Below are 18291 nucleotides of genomic sequence, written 5' to 3'. Positions count from 1 at the left end.
TTGGAAGTCTTGGTTGTGCTCCTCCAACCACTGTCAGACATTTCTAGCTGTGTGACATGTCGCGTGTGAAGTGATATTCATAGGGTTGAGCGATCTTGTTCGGAAAAGATCGGATTCCGATCGGCGATCGAGAAAATTTCTCGATCGTGATCGGAATTCCAAACACGATCTTTTTAGGTGGGATCGAGATCGGTGATCTTTTCCCACAATGCTTTGCTTAGCCTTCACACTGAGTATACGCTGTATACTACCAACCAGGAGCCATATGGCCTATTGTTTGCCGGACAAACTGTACTTTGTAATACGTAATAGAACTATGGCAATGATAAGCCTGGCAATGATAAGTTCCTGGCTCGGCTGTCATGGCAACTGTTTGCCGCCCTCTGATGATGATGATCTGGAGGCGGCAATCAGTAAAAGATGGCGCCTGCACACTTTAGATGCTGTGGTCATGTTTAACTGAGGTATCTAAAAAGCTAATAGCTGCGATTGGTGTTGGCACCAATTGCTGCTGTCAGCGGGTGGGTGCTCGCTGTATTATACAGCCGGAAACCACCGTGTATGGAGAGAACTCAAGTCCTGATCCCTCTTCATACATCCCCATACGACCAAGAGGTAGCCTCACACAAGAGGAGGTCTCACACAAGAGGTGACATCTTCACTGGTAATCCATATGAGTGTATGTGTGTGTGTGTGTGGGGGGGGGCTCAGAGAAGAAAGGCAAGTACTGATACTCAGCTTTTAGGCCCATGGCTTCTTGCTGTACCAGTAGCAGAGCCGGGTCAGGGCACCACTTCACCCCTGGTTCTATGATACGGTTGTATTTTTAGCAACCACAGCTGCAATCCACGGAGAACTGGCTCCATTCATTTACTGATCCGCTCCTGCTTGCGGCCTCCTCTTTCCTCGTCATTATTCAATGGGACCTGTGCGCCACACATCATGTTGTAATGTGCGGTGCACGGGGGTCTCCTGGAGACTGAAGAGGAAGACTGCAATGAGCAAGAGCAGGGATAGGTAAGCTAATGAGGGTCATTACTGGACTTTCACTGCCTGATAAAAAAGCAATGAGGATCTGTAGGGCCCCCTAAAGGCACGGGCCCACCAGGGAGTTCCATGGTTACTCAGTGAGCTAGTCTGAGCCTGCTGCTAGCCTATAGCAATGAAGTTCTGACATTCTGACCTCAAGTAGTTCCCCTGCAGCCAGTGGCTAGCTGTGACAGACTCATTTTAAAGCTTTTGGTAGATCATTTTCATATGGTCAGGACAACTCCGTTAACCCTATATGTGCATTTTATATACACACTATTTGTCACAACATATATATATATATATATATATATATATATATATATATATATATATATATTAAAAAAAAAAAAAAACTTTGCAAGTCTTCAGTAGGTGATACCTTTTTTTTTTTTTTTTTTTAATGGCTAACTCATAATGATGACAGAATATGACGTTTCGAAGCTTCCTCTGAGCTTCTTCTTCAGATATAACTTCTTCAGATATAACTATATAATATATATATATATATATATATATATATATATATATATATATATATATATATATTATATACAGTATTGTACAGAACCGCAATATAATGCAGAATTCAGTAAAACCAAAAGGGGAAAACTTAGCAGATACAACAAATTAGGAATTTATGCAAAACTGCAGAAACAGATCTTGAGTTAATATTTTATTTCAGGCTTTGTTTCATAAGTCCTTCAAGACATGACCTACATTTCAGAGAGGAAAATTCAGATGTACATAGACTTCATGTATATAATGGTATTCTCTAGAAGTATTTCAGTGCATAAGTCTCTGCCTTTGTTTCCTATACTAATCAATAATTCTGAATATTTGATAATATGACACCTATCAGGTTTAGAAAACCTTTATGTGAGATCAGTTCTGGCTCATAACTAGACATTAAGGCCCCATTCACATGAGGCAAGAGGGGGCGGATATTGGCGCGGAATCCACATCATAATCCGCACCCTCACAATGGTAATCTATGTAGACCACTAACGTTCTTTTTTCCGCTAGCGACATGTTGCCACTAGCGGAAAAAAGAAGCGAGCTGCCCTTTCTTCAGGCGGATTCCATGGCGACAGCACCCTCCAGACTAGGCCCATTCATTTGGGCCTAATCCAGAGCAGAAAGCTGTGACGGGATGCCGTGCACTGCACCAGCATCCCGTCGCGGCAGCCGCGACGGAATATGCAAACGCATAATTGCGTGTGAACTAAGCCTAAATCACATATCATTACCCTCAATACTATTTACACCTTTGGAGACAAATACTAATGCTAAAAGCAGTGTTACAGTAGCAGAACAAATGTGAAACTGATATATCTGTCTCCAGTCATTTTGTTACTTACAATAGTACAGAACGCCCTGCAGTAAGTAGCTGTGTCCGCACAATCTGTACAATAACTCACCCATTGGCTTTGAGACAGGCAAGCTGCCAAGGTAAAGCACTTCATATTTCTGAATGGACTCTCGCACAGTATCCAGAATATCAACTAGAACAACAGATTGCTTGAAATTGTCATACATTACAAAAACAATGGAATACAGTACAAAACAGGACTTTATGGCTTAGCGATATTCGTGTAACAGATTATAGATATTTCCCCTTTACAACTTGATTATACTTTATAGATATTTTTGTGTGAATTATTTTAAAATTTATATTATTAATTTTCTGGCCCCAAACCAAATGTTCATACCGATTCCACAGGATAGGTCATTGGTATGTAATCTGTATGGGCCCGAGACCTGGACCCTGTTTTAGCAGCCTCTTGGTGCTGCAAGATGCATGGTGGACACGCAGCATGTTATTTATCACCATTCCTATTCAAGTAATAGGAGCATTTTAGTTTGAGGCTAAGGCCCCACAGGATGTCCCACACTGTGATCTGTTAGAGACCGACTTCAGGCCCCTGTGCAGATCAACTGTTCTAGTAATAGGAGTGGTACTGCAGTTTACCGGCATCATCAATATGGATGTGGCTGCTGCACCACTCCTATTACATGAATAGGGGTATAGGAGTGACGTAAAAGGTGCCGCTCATCCACAAGCAGCTTCTGGCACCCGAAGGCCGCCAGAACAGGAACAGACAGATCACATCAGTATGAACATACAATTTGAGAGGATTTGTCTGCTTTAGTAAATATGTTGGAACGTTTTTCGTAAGAACTTTGTATTGTGCAATCCCTCTGTTATTCCTACTGGAAATATATGGAAAAATTGACTGCTGGGTGTTACCCCTCTCCTACTTAATATGGTGTGTCTGATTGTCATTCCCCTAAAGCTGGCTGTACACAGTAGATTTCATAAAACTGATGGCGAAATACGGATCATGGTGCTCTTTTGTCTTTCTGAGGCACTGAATGCAACTTGGTTTATATTAGGCCTTATGCACAGGGTCGTGCTGTTTTTCACTGACCTAGTGACTATGAAAAAGGTCCATCTGGGTCTGTGCAATTGGCAGTGAATAATGGCCATGCAGCGTCTGTTTCAAAAATAGGACCATAAAAGAATCCATGAATTTCAATGGGTCTATTCACATGGCACTATGTCCATTTTCACGGACAAAGATAGCACATATCCATTTTTTTGACAGATGTGAAAAAGGGACATATTGGATTCAATGTGTTCTCAAAACGTCGCTAAAACAGTCATTTCAAATCCGTTTTTTGTGGTCATGTGAATAAGCCCTTACTTTCATTGCACTTTTGGTATTTAACGCAAACAAGTTTTCTGCACTGGTGTATTTTAATTGCCTGAATGGGGTCTATTTGGTTCCCCTGTTATAAATCATTGTTCGATTTGGTTTGGTTTTATTTATTTGGATGGTCTGTTATATTATGCATTAGACTTTCCCTGACTACTAGAATTCTGGCATAATTTGCTCCAAAAACTGTCTAACATGTAGTTCGCTGCAGTTATCAAGTGTTTTAGGCATCGCATCGCGGTTCTACACACAGCACTTTAGACAGAAAGTTTGCAGTTTTCCTCCGCAGACTTTCTGTTACAATGATACCTATGGGGAAACTGCCAGTGTTTCTGTAGGTATAATTGACATGCTGCAATTTCCAAAACTGTGCCGGTTTTAGAAATCGCGGTGTATCCACACCATAGTTTTTACCGCAAAGTGGACATGGGATTCTCTAGAAAAGCACCGCCGCAGGCAAATTGCAGCACTTCCATCCCGTGGAGCCCGGGCCTTAGACACTTTTACAACTTGCATGCAAAGGGGGCATGGCTTAAAGAGGACCTTTCACCATATCCAGGCACAGGCAGTTCTATATACTGCCGGAAAGCTGACAGTGTGCTGAGTTCAGCACACTGTCGGCTTTCCCGATCCGTGCCCGGTGTAAAGACCTTACGGTGCCGGTACCGTAGTGCTCTATGGTCAGAAGGGCGTTTCTGACCATTAGCCAGGAACGTCCTTCTGCCTCGCGGCGCCTATCGCGCTGTACTGTGGAGCCGGGAGGAACGCCCCCTCCCTCTGCTCACACAGCTCGTCTATAGACGAGCATTATCAGGAGAGGGAGGGGGCGTTCCTCCCGGCTCCACTGTACAGCGCGATAGGCGCCGCGAGGCAGAAGGACGTTCCTGGCTAATGGTCAGAAACGCCCTTCTGACCATAGAAGAGCTACGGTACCGGACCGTAGGCTCTTCACACCGGGCACAGATCGGGAAAGCCGACAGTGCGCTGAACTCAGCGCACTGTCAGCTTTCCGGCAGTATATAACACTGCCTTTGGGAAAAATGGTGAAAGGTCCTCTTTAACAGAAAAAGGGTAGAGTTAAGGATAAGGCACGTTTTTTTCTGCAGAATTTTTCACAGACTTTTGCCTCTACTATACCTAGACGGAAAACACCAGCTTTACCGTAGGTATAATTGAAATGCTGAGGGGCAACACGGTGGCTCAGTGGTTAGCACTGCAGTGCTGGGGTTCTGGGTTCGAATCCCGCCAGGAACAACATCTGCAAGGCATTTATATGTTCTCCCCGTGTTTGCATGGATTTCCTCCCATTCTACAAAGACATACTGCATACTGCATTTGCATACTACATATGTACATTGTGATCCCTATATGGGGCTCACAAGCTACAAAAAAAAAATTAAAAAAAAAAATTGAAAAGCTGCAACTTTCAAAAGTAGCAGTCTGATCCTGCAGTCATGAGTTACTGCCTTCCATTTGCCCCCTCTTCTTCCTAACCTACAGAGCGAAGAAGAGAGGGCAAGTGGAACAAAATATCATCTGACAGCAGATCTAAACACAGGAGCACAGGTTGCTTGTACTCAGTTTCCATTAAGACAAATAGGATGGTATTAAAGGGGTTGTACCAAATTTTGAAGTTATTCCCTATTGATAGGACAGGAGATACATTCATGATCAGTGGGATCATTGGAATCCCCACCAATCCCCCACACTGATGTAGTAGCTGTGTGGGAGATTGGTGGGGATCCACATTTATTCCCTGTAGTGTACAGAGTTCAGCTGTCTCTGGAGAGAGAATAGAGCAGCAGGGCGCATGCTTGGTCTGCAGCTCCATCAGTAGAGAGGAACCTTCCTCCTGTTCTTAGGATCAATTGGGATCCCAGTGGTACAACTACTCTAAAGAGTAGGAGATTTTTAATAATCAGGGCTGTTTGAAAAGTTTGTCTGTTTTCTCTTTAAGATGCATTTGAGTAATAATAAAAAACAAGTCTAGTGTTATACCACATACCACACTTTGGTGAAATGTGTGTCATTTTCTCTATATTCTAGAATTATGAATTTTTAGCATATTGTTTGGGCTTGTAAGATGTATGGTATAATTTTCCTGGTTAATGTTTAGCACATTTCTAGAAACTGCTACACACCTTGTACGGGTAAGTCTTCTGGGGAGATTGTCTCTAAGGTAACAGAACGAGTGATGGAATTATTGGCCACTGCTCTTTCTGCCATGATCTGAAAGGTGATATACAAAGTTCAGACTTTAAATCAACAATGAAGACTTTTATACAGAGCAACTGCAACCAATAGGACTGGAACCACTCTGTCACCAGAATTCAGCAAATTAACCCAGCAATGCAGATAGATAGGTTAGGGTCACCAGAATCAAACAGGGTTTTCCTCTTCTGAATCGCTGCCTTTGTTGCCAAGAATCGCCATTTGGTCAATAATATACAGTATTATTCTTACCTCTACACTGTGACTTGTTTAATAACGATTTTTCTGGTAGCAGACTCCCTTTAAAGAGGGCCCATCTACAGTTTAAAGGGATTTACTCACCATAATATTTTCTCATCTATTCATCTATTCTGGTTTGGACTACATGGGCATCTATGTTTTAGCGGGAAAATGGCACGTCCATGTCTTCCACGGACCCATTCATTTCATGTAGTGAGACCAGGGCGCTAAACACACAGGAATCGGACCAGCTTTGACTCTGTAACATCCATATTTTCTAATGGAACATATGGAAAGGGGTTTCTACCCCCTTTAAGGGTAGCACAAGGACAGCCACTACATGTGCAAACAGGTTTCGTACACATGGCTTTTCTATGTGCATGAGCCCAACTATACATGTGTAATGAGTTATTCTCAGTCCTCATAATTATAACATCAAAATACAGTAATTCAATTTTTCATGTCATTTACGTAGCATGGATACTGCCAAGAAACGTCACCAATACCTCAACATATTAATATGCCCTAAAATGGTGACAATGTGAATGATAAGAATCGCAGTATACCTTGGAGCACATGTCATGGAGGGCACTGGCAATGGCCTTGGCTGGGACATCACATCGGAACACGTGGCACTTCAGCATGCATGTATCTTTATCATTAGCCACAAATGCAAAGTCCCTAAAACAAGAAATACTTTATTATATACATAATAATATAAATGGAAATGGATTAAGACTATTATGTATTGAATTATATTACTGTATTATCCATGCTGCTGTAACACACTGAATTTCCCCATGGTCGGACTATAAAAGGATTATCTTAGCTTATCTTATCTTATCCAATATTGTAAACATATTCCACAACTGTGTATGTATTCCTATGAACCTGTTCTGTATTTACCAATCAGCCATGGATAAGCTGTATGTAAACAACCATAGCATATATGAAGTATGAGAAGATTGTACAGTGTTACATAAACCTCTGTTACACCCCACAAAGAACCTCTCTAAAGACAGAAAATGAATTTGTTTTCCATTTAAATACTTTAATAGAACATGAATAAGACATTTCAGAAAACTGTGCTTAGTAAGAGTTCAATTGCTTAGATCCCTACTCATCCATAAAAAACACTAAGGGTATTTCTGCATAGAAGCAAAGTTTAGATACCGAAACATCTTTCATTGTCTTCCTTAGGTTGCCTCTGTTTGTCCTAACTGCTCTAATATTCCTCTTTTCCCGTCTCTTCTTTAAGTGACAGGGCAGAGAGTTATGCTGAAATCTTGGCCGGATCTGTGTTTTCATGTTCATGCCAATGTATTAGAGCAGTATGGGGTGTAGCAGTTTGGAGTGACGGAGCCGCCCTTGGTGTTCAAGATTTCTCTTTTGCATATTGTGAAAAAAATGAATATCTTGGCAACAGAGACATGAATTTTTATGGTGGAAAAGGCGTTACACTATTGACCTATCTAACTGTGGTGCTGTCTTAATATGCCTCACCTTGACCGGACTCAAAGCAGAGCAAGCTAATAGATTTTGAGGCATAATTGGAAATGTAGGCTGCAACTGAGGAACCATATTGAAAGAGAGGAAGGGATTGAGACTGTAGACAAAGCATAAGTATCTAAATCAACTACATCAGCCATGCACGAGGCATACACAAGCATGCCATACTATATGAAGAAAAATCTGCTAGATCATTACCTGCATAGTGACATAGTTGATAAGGTTTGATAAAGGCCCAAGTCTATCCAGCCAAACTTATAAACCTAAGTTGATCCAGAGGTAAGGACATGAAAGATCCTTTTTAAACATAAAGGTCTACAGTTTTCGGGCTTGTTTTTAGACCTCTTTATGAATACTGCCACCATATTTGCTATGTGCCTATTCCATGGAACAGATCTGGTCATTACTGAGACATTACATTTTATATATAAGGGTCTGTCTATCACGGTACATACAGTAATTCCTTCAGAACTAGGGGATATATGTCATCTGAACCTGGTGATTTGTCTATTTTACTATTTTGAAATGACATTACTCTTGTGGGGGGCTAATAATATCTTATGAAAAATTGTGTATAGAGGTGGGGGCAGAGATTGTTCTATCTGTCCAGAGATGAGCAATTTGGAGACTTGCCAGACTGGTTATGTAAATACTATGCTCTGTGTATTGGGTGATGCTATCTTACAAAGGATGGAGACAGATCGTCTGGAACCAGGGGCATTGTTAGGAAAGGATCAAAGACCCTTTTAAAGATAAAGGGACAAGAGAAGGGTAATTAAGCTAATTGTCTCCAACAAGGATGTCTATTGTCTTTAGAATACCATGAGATAGACATCTAGAGTGTGTATTTGAGACATGTGCTGATGGCTGCCATTTTGATTGATACCATGCGATCACCATGCGGTCACTGACTCCATTTTAGAGTAGAGCTAGCCCTCAGGGGGGTGTGACCTCTCTCCAGTATCTTATCCAATAGATATTCATCAGGGCTATTGTTACAAACTTCTCCACCAATAGATGTAAGGCTAATTATACTAGCCAATCCTGTTCTGTCTATGCCATGTGATATATACTTTGTTCTAGCCACCATTAAACAGAATCCATTTTGATACACCACCACCATGTGCCTTCGTGATTCTCCAGGCTAAAGATGGCTGTAGCCAATCTTGGCCTGTTAATTAATTTTCCTTTACAGACAACATATCTCTGGGGTATTATGATTCCCCCAACACTCTTAATCATGTTATTGGATTTTCCTGTATAAATACATTGGATACATGGATATTAGACAAGTGATGAAAGGGGTTATCCAGTTTTTTTTGTTTGTTTTTTTTTTTTAAACACATGGGCCAAATAGCAGGATGCACCTATACAAAACACTTCCTAATATATTTACTAAATAAATTCATCACTGCTTATCTTATTTATTATTAGGTCTTTGACCTCAGAGTGGCAATTTTCACCCCTCCCTATGAAAATGTCAAGCCACATCATGAAACATCACAGCAGCATGGGACCTCGGATTTGGGAGTGATTTGTTACCAGTGATTTCATTGCAGGGGAGAGTGGAGAAGGGAGTGATACACAGGCAGATGAATCATGGGAAATGTAGTTTGTCCACAGATTCACCACATGTAAATAGAAGTGATTCAAGGAGCAGCAAGTACATTAAAGCCAAGCAAAGGGTACAAAAGGGAACATTTAGAATTTAGCACTGCTGTGGATGTATTTGCTGATAATTTTTGGAGGCTGGACTACCCCTTTAAAGAATAGGCAGTGATCATGGCTATTTACAAAGCTATGTAGTATAGTTACATAAAACATACATTTATAAAAGTCACTGTAAATGTTATTTTTCATATAACTGTTACTAGTTAATGCTTGAATGCATGTTATACAGTACATGTAGAAAACTGAAAGAGATGGGGAAGGGGGAGGGCTGGCTTTTTCTGTGCTTGACTCCAGCATTTGTGTCACAAATGAGCTCATAGCAGCTGCCTTTGGGTATAACTTGTTTGTTGTTTATGTGGCTCCAACCGATGAGTCATAAGAAGAAACCGTCTAAAGAATGAACTTTCCATGGTCATATAAACCTTGGCATAAGTGCAGACCATCAGTTTCTGTATGCATTGGCTTCAATGATAAATGACTTGTTCAGTACTGTGCTGGTTTTTTTTTACTTGTAATGAGAAAACAAATGTTGCAGTTATGTATTTAAAGATGAAATACTAGGTAAAACCAACAGTAAAAGAGACTTTTGTAATGTATGAATTAGCTTGGCCAGTCAACGACAGACAGCTGCTGCCAAGGCAAATAAAATCAAAATAGGCATAAAATGAAAGCATGGGTTTGCCCATTCATTAACTTGAATGGGCCTGAGCTTGCAGTAACTTACAGGCAGGAGCTGTGCTAGTTTCTGGCAACCCTGACAATTATCAAGCAGCTAATCATCAGGGGCGCTGGGAATTGGTCAACCACCAATCTGCTATTGATGACCTGTTCTATTGATATGGACAACAATGAGGACCCAAGTCCCGTACCAGAGGATCTGCGCTCAATGGCTGTGTGGTTGAGAAGAAGAAGAACCTTTTATTGAAGTTAAGATACAGTAGACACAACGCGTTTCAGGGTCCAAGATAGCCCTTTCTCAAGTGCAAAGGCAGGGCACGTCGGGCCAGATGCAGGATCTTCTACCAACAATTGGATTTTTCTTCTCACCCACACGGCCACTGAGCGCGGATCCTCTGGTACAGGACTTGGGTCCCCATTGTTGTCCATTTCACTTCCCGGTTTTCCAGTGTATACTGTTGGAACCGCTGCCACTCTCACCAGGACACTCAACGTGGTTTAGGGTGTTGTGATCCACTTACAACCCCACCAGGTGAGGGGTCATTTTCTAAATATTTTATATCACATTTATACTCCAATACTACATTTAGTGGCGCTCGGTGTCCTCTTTCCTTTTTGATGTCCTATCAATAGGTCATCAATAGTATGCTCCTGGACAACCCCTTTAGGCACCGTTAATTGGATAAATGAATAGTACGTAATACTTTTATTTTAGAGAAAAATACCTGTTTCTCCTCTTATCAGATTGCCTCCCATTTCTCTGCTAAATTACCTTTCACTCTGATAATCAGTGTACTATCCGTCTCGAGGCAGATTGCAGGTTCCATGCTTACACTTGTTTATAAAAGATAACGGGGGGGGGGGGGAAGTACTGACCTCAGAGCAGGTCAGTACTTCTCTATATATACTGAGTGAGAGGTGTAGCAGTATGGAGATGGCCTAAGCAGATGACTACTCACTCCTACTTTGGCTTTAGCCAAATACTCTTACAAACTTTTAGGGGGCAGAGTAAAGAGGGAATTGCATTTGGGCACTTCTTGCTATGGGTCTCTTCATTGTTGGTTTTTTGGGGTGCCCTTGATGATGTGAATGAGTCATGAGAGGACAAATAACTGATTGGCCAGTGGGAGGCGCAATTATCAACTATACTAAGCTGCTTCCCAGGCCTGTTTTATATACAGCATGGAGCCTGAAGCAGTTGGCTCTGGTCTCTGTAACAGTGACAGAACTGAAGCTCAGCTCCCAATGGTTTCTCACTAAAAGCCTAGAATGCATTTATGAGAAGGAATTATGCGATAAGGAGTAAAGACTATATTTTTGGTAATTTTTATATTAAGGTTGACACTAATTTTGTAAATTATATATAGTCATGATTTGGCCCCTATGAAATGATAAATTGGGATCTGGATACATTTAGACCCTTAGCAGCAGTATACAGCACTGTATTCACTGCTGACCCTACAAAAGTCATGTCATAAATCTCCTTAGATATAGTATCTCAATGCAATTGGAAGAATTATTGCTTGATCCTCAAGATTATATTTTACAATATGTCTGTAACTGGGGGGCATGAACTAACTACATCACCTCACCAGACTGTCTGACCACCATTTACATCACTCTCTTTGGAGTCCATTCATGCAATATTTGTCACTATACATGTGTTCATGTTTCAGTAGTGCCTTACCTGTCCCTTCATGGTTCAGGGTGAAGACAAGACATAGAAAAAGAAATAAAAACAGAATTTTATAAAAGTTTAACAAACATTAAGCTGAACAAGGGTAAAGTGTGATCAAGACAATAAAGACCTGAAGGCTATCACTTGTGCTATGTATGGGTGGTTAGACTTTTCATTGGCTAAACTGTAAACTGTGTATACATCAAAACAATTGCTCCTCGTCTACTTATAACATTGAGATACAGAACAGTGACATATAAAGATAATAATAAAAAATATTATTTTCATGATATGCATGGTCCTTTAAAACGGAAGAAAATATTTCAAACATTTTCACATTAACCTGTAATATTACTAAATACTATCCTGACAATAAGATAAGATAAGATAAGATAATCCTTTAATAGTCCCACCTTGGGGAAATTTCAGCGTGTTACAGCAGCATAGTAATACAGATACAGGATAATACAGAGTAATATGTTACAGACGTAGACACAGATAAGCTGAGAAGAGAAGATATACTAGGAGTCCATGGCAGCTAAGGAAAAACAGAAGAGAAAGAGGAAGACCTCATGGTCATCCTCATAATCATTAGTTCTCTGTGCGGAGAGCTCTTCGTTTGGTCTGATGTAGATTATACAGCCTGGTCGCGGTTGGAAGGAAGGACCTGCGATAGCGCTCCTTCTCACACTTGGGGTGAAGCAGACGGTCGCTTACAGTGCTGCCAAGTCCCATCAGGGTCCCATACATGGGGTGGGATTTGTTCTCCCGCATGGAGGTCACCACAGACAGTATCCTTCTGTCACCCACCACCTGTACTGGGTCCAAGGGGCTCCCCAGGACAGAGCTGGCCCTCCTGATCAGCCTGTCAAGTCTATTTCTGTCCCTGGTTGATATACTGCTTCCCCAGCAGGCCACACCGAAAAAGATGGCTGAGGCAACCACAGAGTTGAAGAAGGCCCTAAGAAGTGTCCCCTGGACTCCGAAGGCCCTCAGCCTCCTGAGCAGGTAGAGTCTGCTGTGGCCCTTTCTGTGCAGCGCCTCCAGGTGATCAGCCCAGTCTAGTTTATTATTGAGGAGCACGCCCAGGTACTTATAGGTCCTGACTATCTCAATACATGTTCCTTGGATCTCCACCGGGGTCGGAGCACCTCTCCGTTTACTAAAGTCCACCACCATCTCCTTGGTCTTCCCAGCATTAATCCTGAGCTGGTTCTGCTGGCACCATTCAACAAAATCCCGGTTTAAGTCTCTGTATTCCCTATCATCGCCATCAGTGATAAGGCCGACTATAGCAGAGTCATCGGAGTACTTCTGTAAGTAACAGCTGGATGAGTTGTGCCTGAAGTCAGCAGTGTACAGTGTGAAGAGGAATGGGGCAAGAACTGTACCTTGAGGTGCCCCCGTATTACAGATCACAGTGTCAGACACACAGTCCTGGGCTCTCACATACTGAGGGCGGTTTGTCAGGTAGTCTAGGATCCAGTTGGACAGGTGATGGTCCACACCACCAAGGTTCAGCTTCTCCCTCAGTAGCCCTGGCTGAATGGTGTTGAACGCACTGGAGAAATCAAAGAACATTATTCTCACAGTGTTCCCGGGTTTCTCCAGATGAGAGAGAGCTCTGTGAAGAAGGTGGATGATGGCGTCATCTACCCCAATGCCTGGCCGGTAGGCAAACTGGAGGGGGTCCAGAGCGGAGCTCACTAGGGGGCGTAGGTGTGTCAGGACCAGTCTCTCTAGGACCTTCATTAGGTGTGATGTCAGTGCTACAGGTCGGTAGTCGTTGTAGCCCATCGGGTTGGGTTTCTTCGGGACTGGTACCACGCAAGATGTTTTCCACAGTTGAGGTACCACCCCCAGCTTCAGGCTCATATTGTACATGTGCGTTATAATACCACACAGCTGGTCACTGCACATTTTAAGAACTCTAAAATATACCCAATATCCAAAGAATACTGCAAAAAAGAATGATGGAGCATTCAAAGAGATGATATATTAAGCTAATGTGAGTAGCTCCAAAGGTCCAGGGAATAAGGAATAGAATAGAAACTGTGACACCTGGTACCTCTGCTTGAAGGACCACAGTGTTTGTGTGAGTGCCGCAGCTTCTTCATTCTTTACATTGGTCCAGATTTTGGTTCTTACTGCAGAATGTTATACTCTTAGTGGTGGCAGTGCTCCTTTTTTTTGGGGGGGGGGCTGTTTGCCTTTTTACCAAGAGGTTATTCCGTGCATTTGAAGATTTGGATCCCGATCAAGATCTCAGACACATGTGGGGGTTGTGAGTTTTTGTCTTTTTTCTTATTGCAGCTTTGTTTGATTCAGTCAGCCCACTTCAAACAGCATTACATTTAGCAGTGTGGCAAATGTCAGACTCCCGCTGACTTCAAAATGATACATTTCAACCTTGATAACTTCTTGATGTATAAGATTCAGAAAAAGAATCTAAATGTATTTTTTGAAAACGACCATTGTACATGGGCCATGTGAGATATAAAAGTTGACACTTTTCTAACACCACTGGGTGTCATAACCTTGCAGATTGAATATTGATGACATATCCTAAGGACAGGCCATCAATATTAGAAAGTGGATAACCACTTTAAAGGGGTTGTCCCATCACAAGGATCCTATCTATACTGCTTGTTAATGTGGATGTAAGACTTTTCCTAAATACATTGCTTCAGCAAAACTGCTTTGTTTGTCCACTATCTTACTTTATTCAATTCATTGTTGACACATCCCTTGACTTATCTGCTCAAAAGTCAAGTGATGTATCTGCCTGCTCTCAGGGGGGAGGGAGGAGGGGCTAAGTACAGGGGAGCGAGCCTGTGTTTCTAGCTATTCCTGTGTCTACACCACGTGACCTAGGTCCTGCACTCAGATAGGGGAGAGGAGCTGCTTTCATTTCTGAATTTGTCTTCTGTTCTTCCAGTTATCAGGCTAGCTAATTCAATTGTGTTCATTATGGCAGAGACAGGCAGTCTCTGTATGTAACACAGAATGGAGTTGCTCCTGCCTGTACTTCATAGTCCAATATTGTGCATATAGTGTTTTTTGAGGACCTTTGATGACATCACAGGCCCTTCAGCCGCCCCATAGGATCACGCTATGTGGTGGGCGGAGCTACACACTAATTTGGGGCGGAGCTAAACGACAGGTTGCATGTGAAACCCCGCCCACCAAATGACGCAAGAAACCAGGAAGAAAGAAGATTTTACAGCAGAGAAGACTGGTGAGTATGCGACGTGGGAATACCCCTTTAAGTGTATGTAAATTGCAAGGGATTACCATTGTAAATTGTAATTGTAAGACTATCACTCTATAGAAACAAGTAATTTGTTTGAAATCCTCCAAAATGTCTCCCAAAGCAAAACAGAAATCAGCCATTAATATCAGATCAGTGGGGTTCAGCTCTCAGTACCTTCGTTGATCAGCTGTTTTAAAGGACCTGGAGAAGCACAGCAGGCTTTTTAATGTTTATACAGAGATTACATATAAAAGTTAGAAAAAGCTGCTGAAATGACTTTCTGTGCTGAGGTCAGAATCAAAGAAAAATAAGCTGCCCCTACTTTGTGTCTAAGAGAGCAGCTCATCTCAGCAGAGGTAAAGAAAGCAACATGTAGTACTGTACTCCACTGCACTGTAGAGAGGTGCTACTAGAAAATCACTTAGTGCACGCTGTAATGCTGGAGATCAGTGGAGCTATCTTACCTCTTCTTCCCATCAGCTTTTTATAGCATGGACCCAGTATCTGCTAGGTACTAGTGTTAATTGTATTTCCAGAATGCATGTGTTCTTCATACTTATTAAAGGGCCAGCATGGACACCAATCACTTCATACCCCTTATTATAGAAGGTACCTTCCACAATGGGAGGGTGTTTAAGCAATAGTATTCTGTAAAGGTGTTTGTCATAGGGGTTGACCTCTGCATGTATTACCAGATTCTGGACCTATTCCATCTGTCTTGACCTCTACCTGGATTACTATCATACACAAACTCTGCCTGCCCTGGCCATAGCCTGTCCCCTGACCATGTCTCAACCAGTCCCTTTGGTGTTACATTTTGGCATTTCTCAACCCACCTGAGTCGGCTATCACTACACAGAGACTATAGTAAGAGGTAGCAACATGGTAGTTTCCTTGTAGCAAAGTCTAGATCCCTGTATGTGGGTTCAAGGGTGAATAGCAGAGGACCACTTAGACAACACCATAAAGAATAGCCATATGCAATACAGGTTTTTTATACCAATTGACTCTTCATCCTGATTGGCAAGATCTTCTAGCCTTGTGCATATGATAGTGTCCATGGTATTGTATGTTAAATGGTCACTCATTTTTCCACAGAGTCTGAATAAATCAATAGTACAGGCGATTGTGAATACATTTGTAACAAACCTTAAGAGAAAAAAATACTTTTTTTTATCTCTGTTTCTGCTCTCGCTCCATCTGCTAACATTACTTTAACTCTTTAAATACTACTATATCTGTTTTAAGATGGACTGCAAGTCACATAACTCAGATTAAACATGCAGAAATGTCTACATAGAGGTGAAGAGAAAGAATGAGCAATGAGAGACAGAGATAGGAGCTGGATTAGTGTTATTCTAGAGATAAATAGGAGTTTTCTAACATAAGCAAAATATTTTATTCACATAAGTACTTCTATAAGTATAAGTACTTCTCTATATGTCCTGCATGGTCCTAGGGGTGTTTCTGAGTGAGAGAGAAACAGTTATTGAGCAGATTCTGATCTTTTCACTGTGTGCAGTGCATACTCGCTAGTACTGGGAGAACTGCATACTACAGACAAAGCCTGCAGAAACAGCTAGAAATGAAGTATACATAAAATGACCAGAAATAAGTTTATTCCCCATTTACACAGACTGTACTGTTGATTTATGTTTGTTGTAAGATACTCTTTAAATGCATTTTTACATTTACAATGGCCCAGGAAATATTTTTTGTCCACAAAAGGAGGTTATTCCCTATCCATATCCATAGTATAGGGGATAACTTGCAGATCTGGGAAAGAAGAGGGGGTTGGTTTGACCATGCACTGATCAGAAGAATGGGAGACTTTAGTTTCCTGTTCTGAATGGAGAGGTGATAGGGCAGCTTGCAACTCTCTCCATTAACCGGTTAAAGACTGCCGGCCGTAAAATTGTAAATTGTAATTGTAAATTCATGGCCGGCCTTCAGAGACCCCCTTGACTTAGATCAGGAGCGGGTGCTAGGTGTTACTAACACCTAACACCCGCCTCGATAATGTCCGGTCTGAGCTCCAACTGGACGTTTTAACCCTTTGGTTTCCACCATCAAACGTAATGGCAGGATCCAAAGGGTTCCGCCAAGTAAATGCCCGCCCGGCACCCCCCGTGGCAAGATCTGGGGGGTGCCGGTATCAGTAACATGCAGCCTGGGGTCTGACCAGTGGAGGCCCCACATACCTGGTGATCCTGTCAGGACCTGCAGAAGTTAGACTATGCGTTAGACTATTCTGCTAGGGAAAAAAAAGCTAGCAGAACCCATTGAAATCAATGGGAGACTTTTTTTTCCAAGTGGAAAATTCCACACCAAATTCCTCACCATTTTCCTCCATGTGAATGGACCCTAACGCTAAGGCCCCACATAGCGAGACGCAGTGAAAAGGCGATGCAGAAAGGACTGCAGTTTTGTTCACAGCGCTTTTCACAGAAAGTCCACAGAGTTTTCCTCTACAGACTTTCTATCCCTATTATAGCTATATGGAAAATGGCAGCGTTTCCATAGGTATAATTGTCATGCGGCCAAAACATGGATTTTTCATAACGTGGGGACCCCGGCATAAAGGAATTTTACTCTATATATGATGTATTACGATTTTATAAAAACTTTAACAAAGTGTGTAAAGATTAATCTTGATTGTTAAAGAAGAATTTAGGCCTTATGGTTTGGTTTTTTGTATATCAAGCTAGAACATTTTTGATAAGGAAGAATAATAACTTTTTTACCTTCCATTATTGCAGCCTACGCCCCACACTCGAATATTGATGATGGGTTGAGAATGTATTAAACTGTGATCTAAGGGATCCACCAAGCTCATTGTATCTTTTTTCAAAATCATAACCATATTTTGACCCTAAAATAAAAAATATATATTGAAAATTTCTTCAGAAAGCATCAAAATATGGATTAGGTCAGAGCCAGTAGTACAAATAAAGAAACAACACATTCATTCAACCTCAGCCGTTCCTATGTCTACAATGACCCAGCCCTGGAGCCCTGGCAGGCTATACATATCTGTCAACATTTATTTATCCTAAACAGGTCAGATCTCTGCTGCAAACAAATACTTACAGTATACACGCAATATTCAGCCAGTGAGTTGACATCTAACTATATCCATTTAAAGGAATGCAATTTTGATAAAACTGCCATGCAATATCACAAAATAATGCACAGATTTGTATATTGTTGAAGTTTTTAGCATGTTTTAGTATAATGTTATGTTCATTATGTTCAGTATCAGAACATAATATGGAACAAAAGGCTTGAGCTCAAGCGGACGA

At 41.6% G+C, this 18291-nt stretch overlaps 1 protein-coding gene across 2 annotated transcripts in view; it reads right to left on the bottom strand.

The window, feature by feature from the left end:
- APBB3 (amyloid beta precursor protein binding family B member 3) overlaps positions 1–18291 on the bottom strand; it is a 54117-nt gene that overhangs the window by 11083 nt on the left and 24743 nt on the right. For both annotated transcript variants that reach the window (XM_075274782.1, XM_075274783.1), the window contains 4 exons: positions 17734–17861; positions 6767–6881; positions 5891–5978; positions 2451–2534 (listed from right to left, as the gene is read on the bottom strand). In XM_075274782.1, coding sequence (XP_075130883.1) covers positions 2451–2534; positions 5891–5978; positions 6767–6881; positions 17734–17861 — 415 coding nt within the window. The remainder of the gene's footprint in view (positions 1–2450; positions 2535–5890; positions 5979–6766; positions 6882–17733; positions 17862–18291) is intronic.

Source organism: Leptodactylus fuscus, chromosome 5 (genome assembly GCF_031893055.1).
Source record: "Leptodactylus fuscus isolate aLepFus1 chromosome 5, aLepFus1.hap2, whole genome shotgun sequence".
In the NCBI taxonomy this organism is placed as follows: domain Eukaryota; kingdom Metazoa; phylum Chordata; class Amphibia; order Anura; family Leptodactylidae; genus Leptodactylus; species Leptodactylus fuscus.
This window is presented reverse-complemented; position numbering and strand designations above follow the sequence as displayed.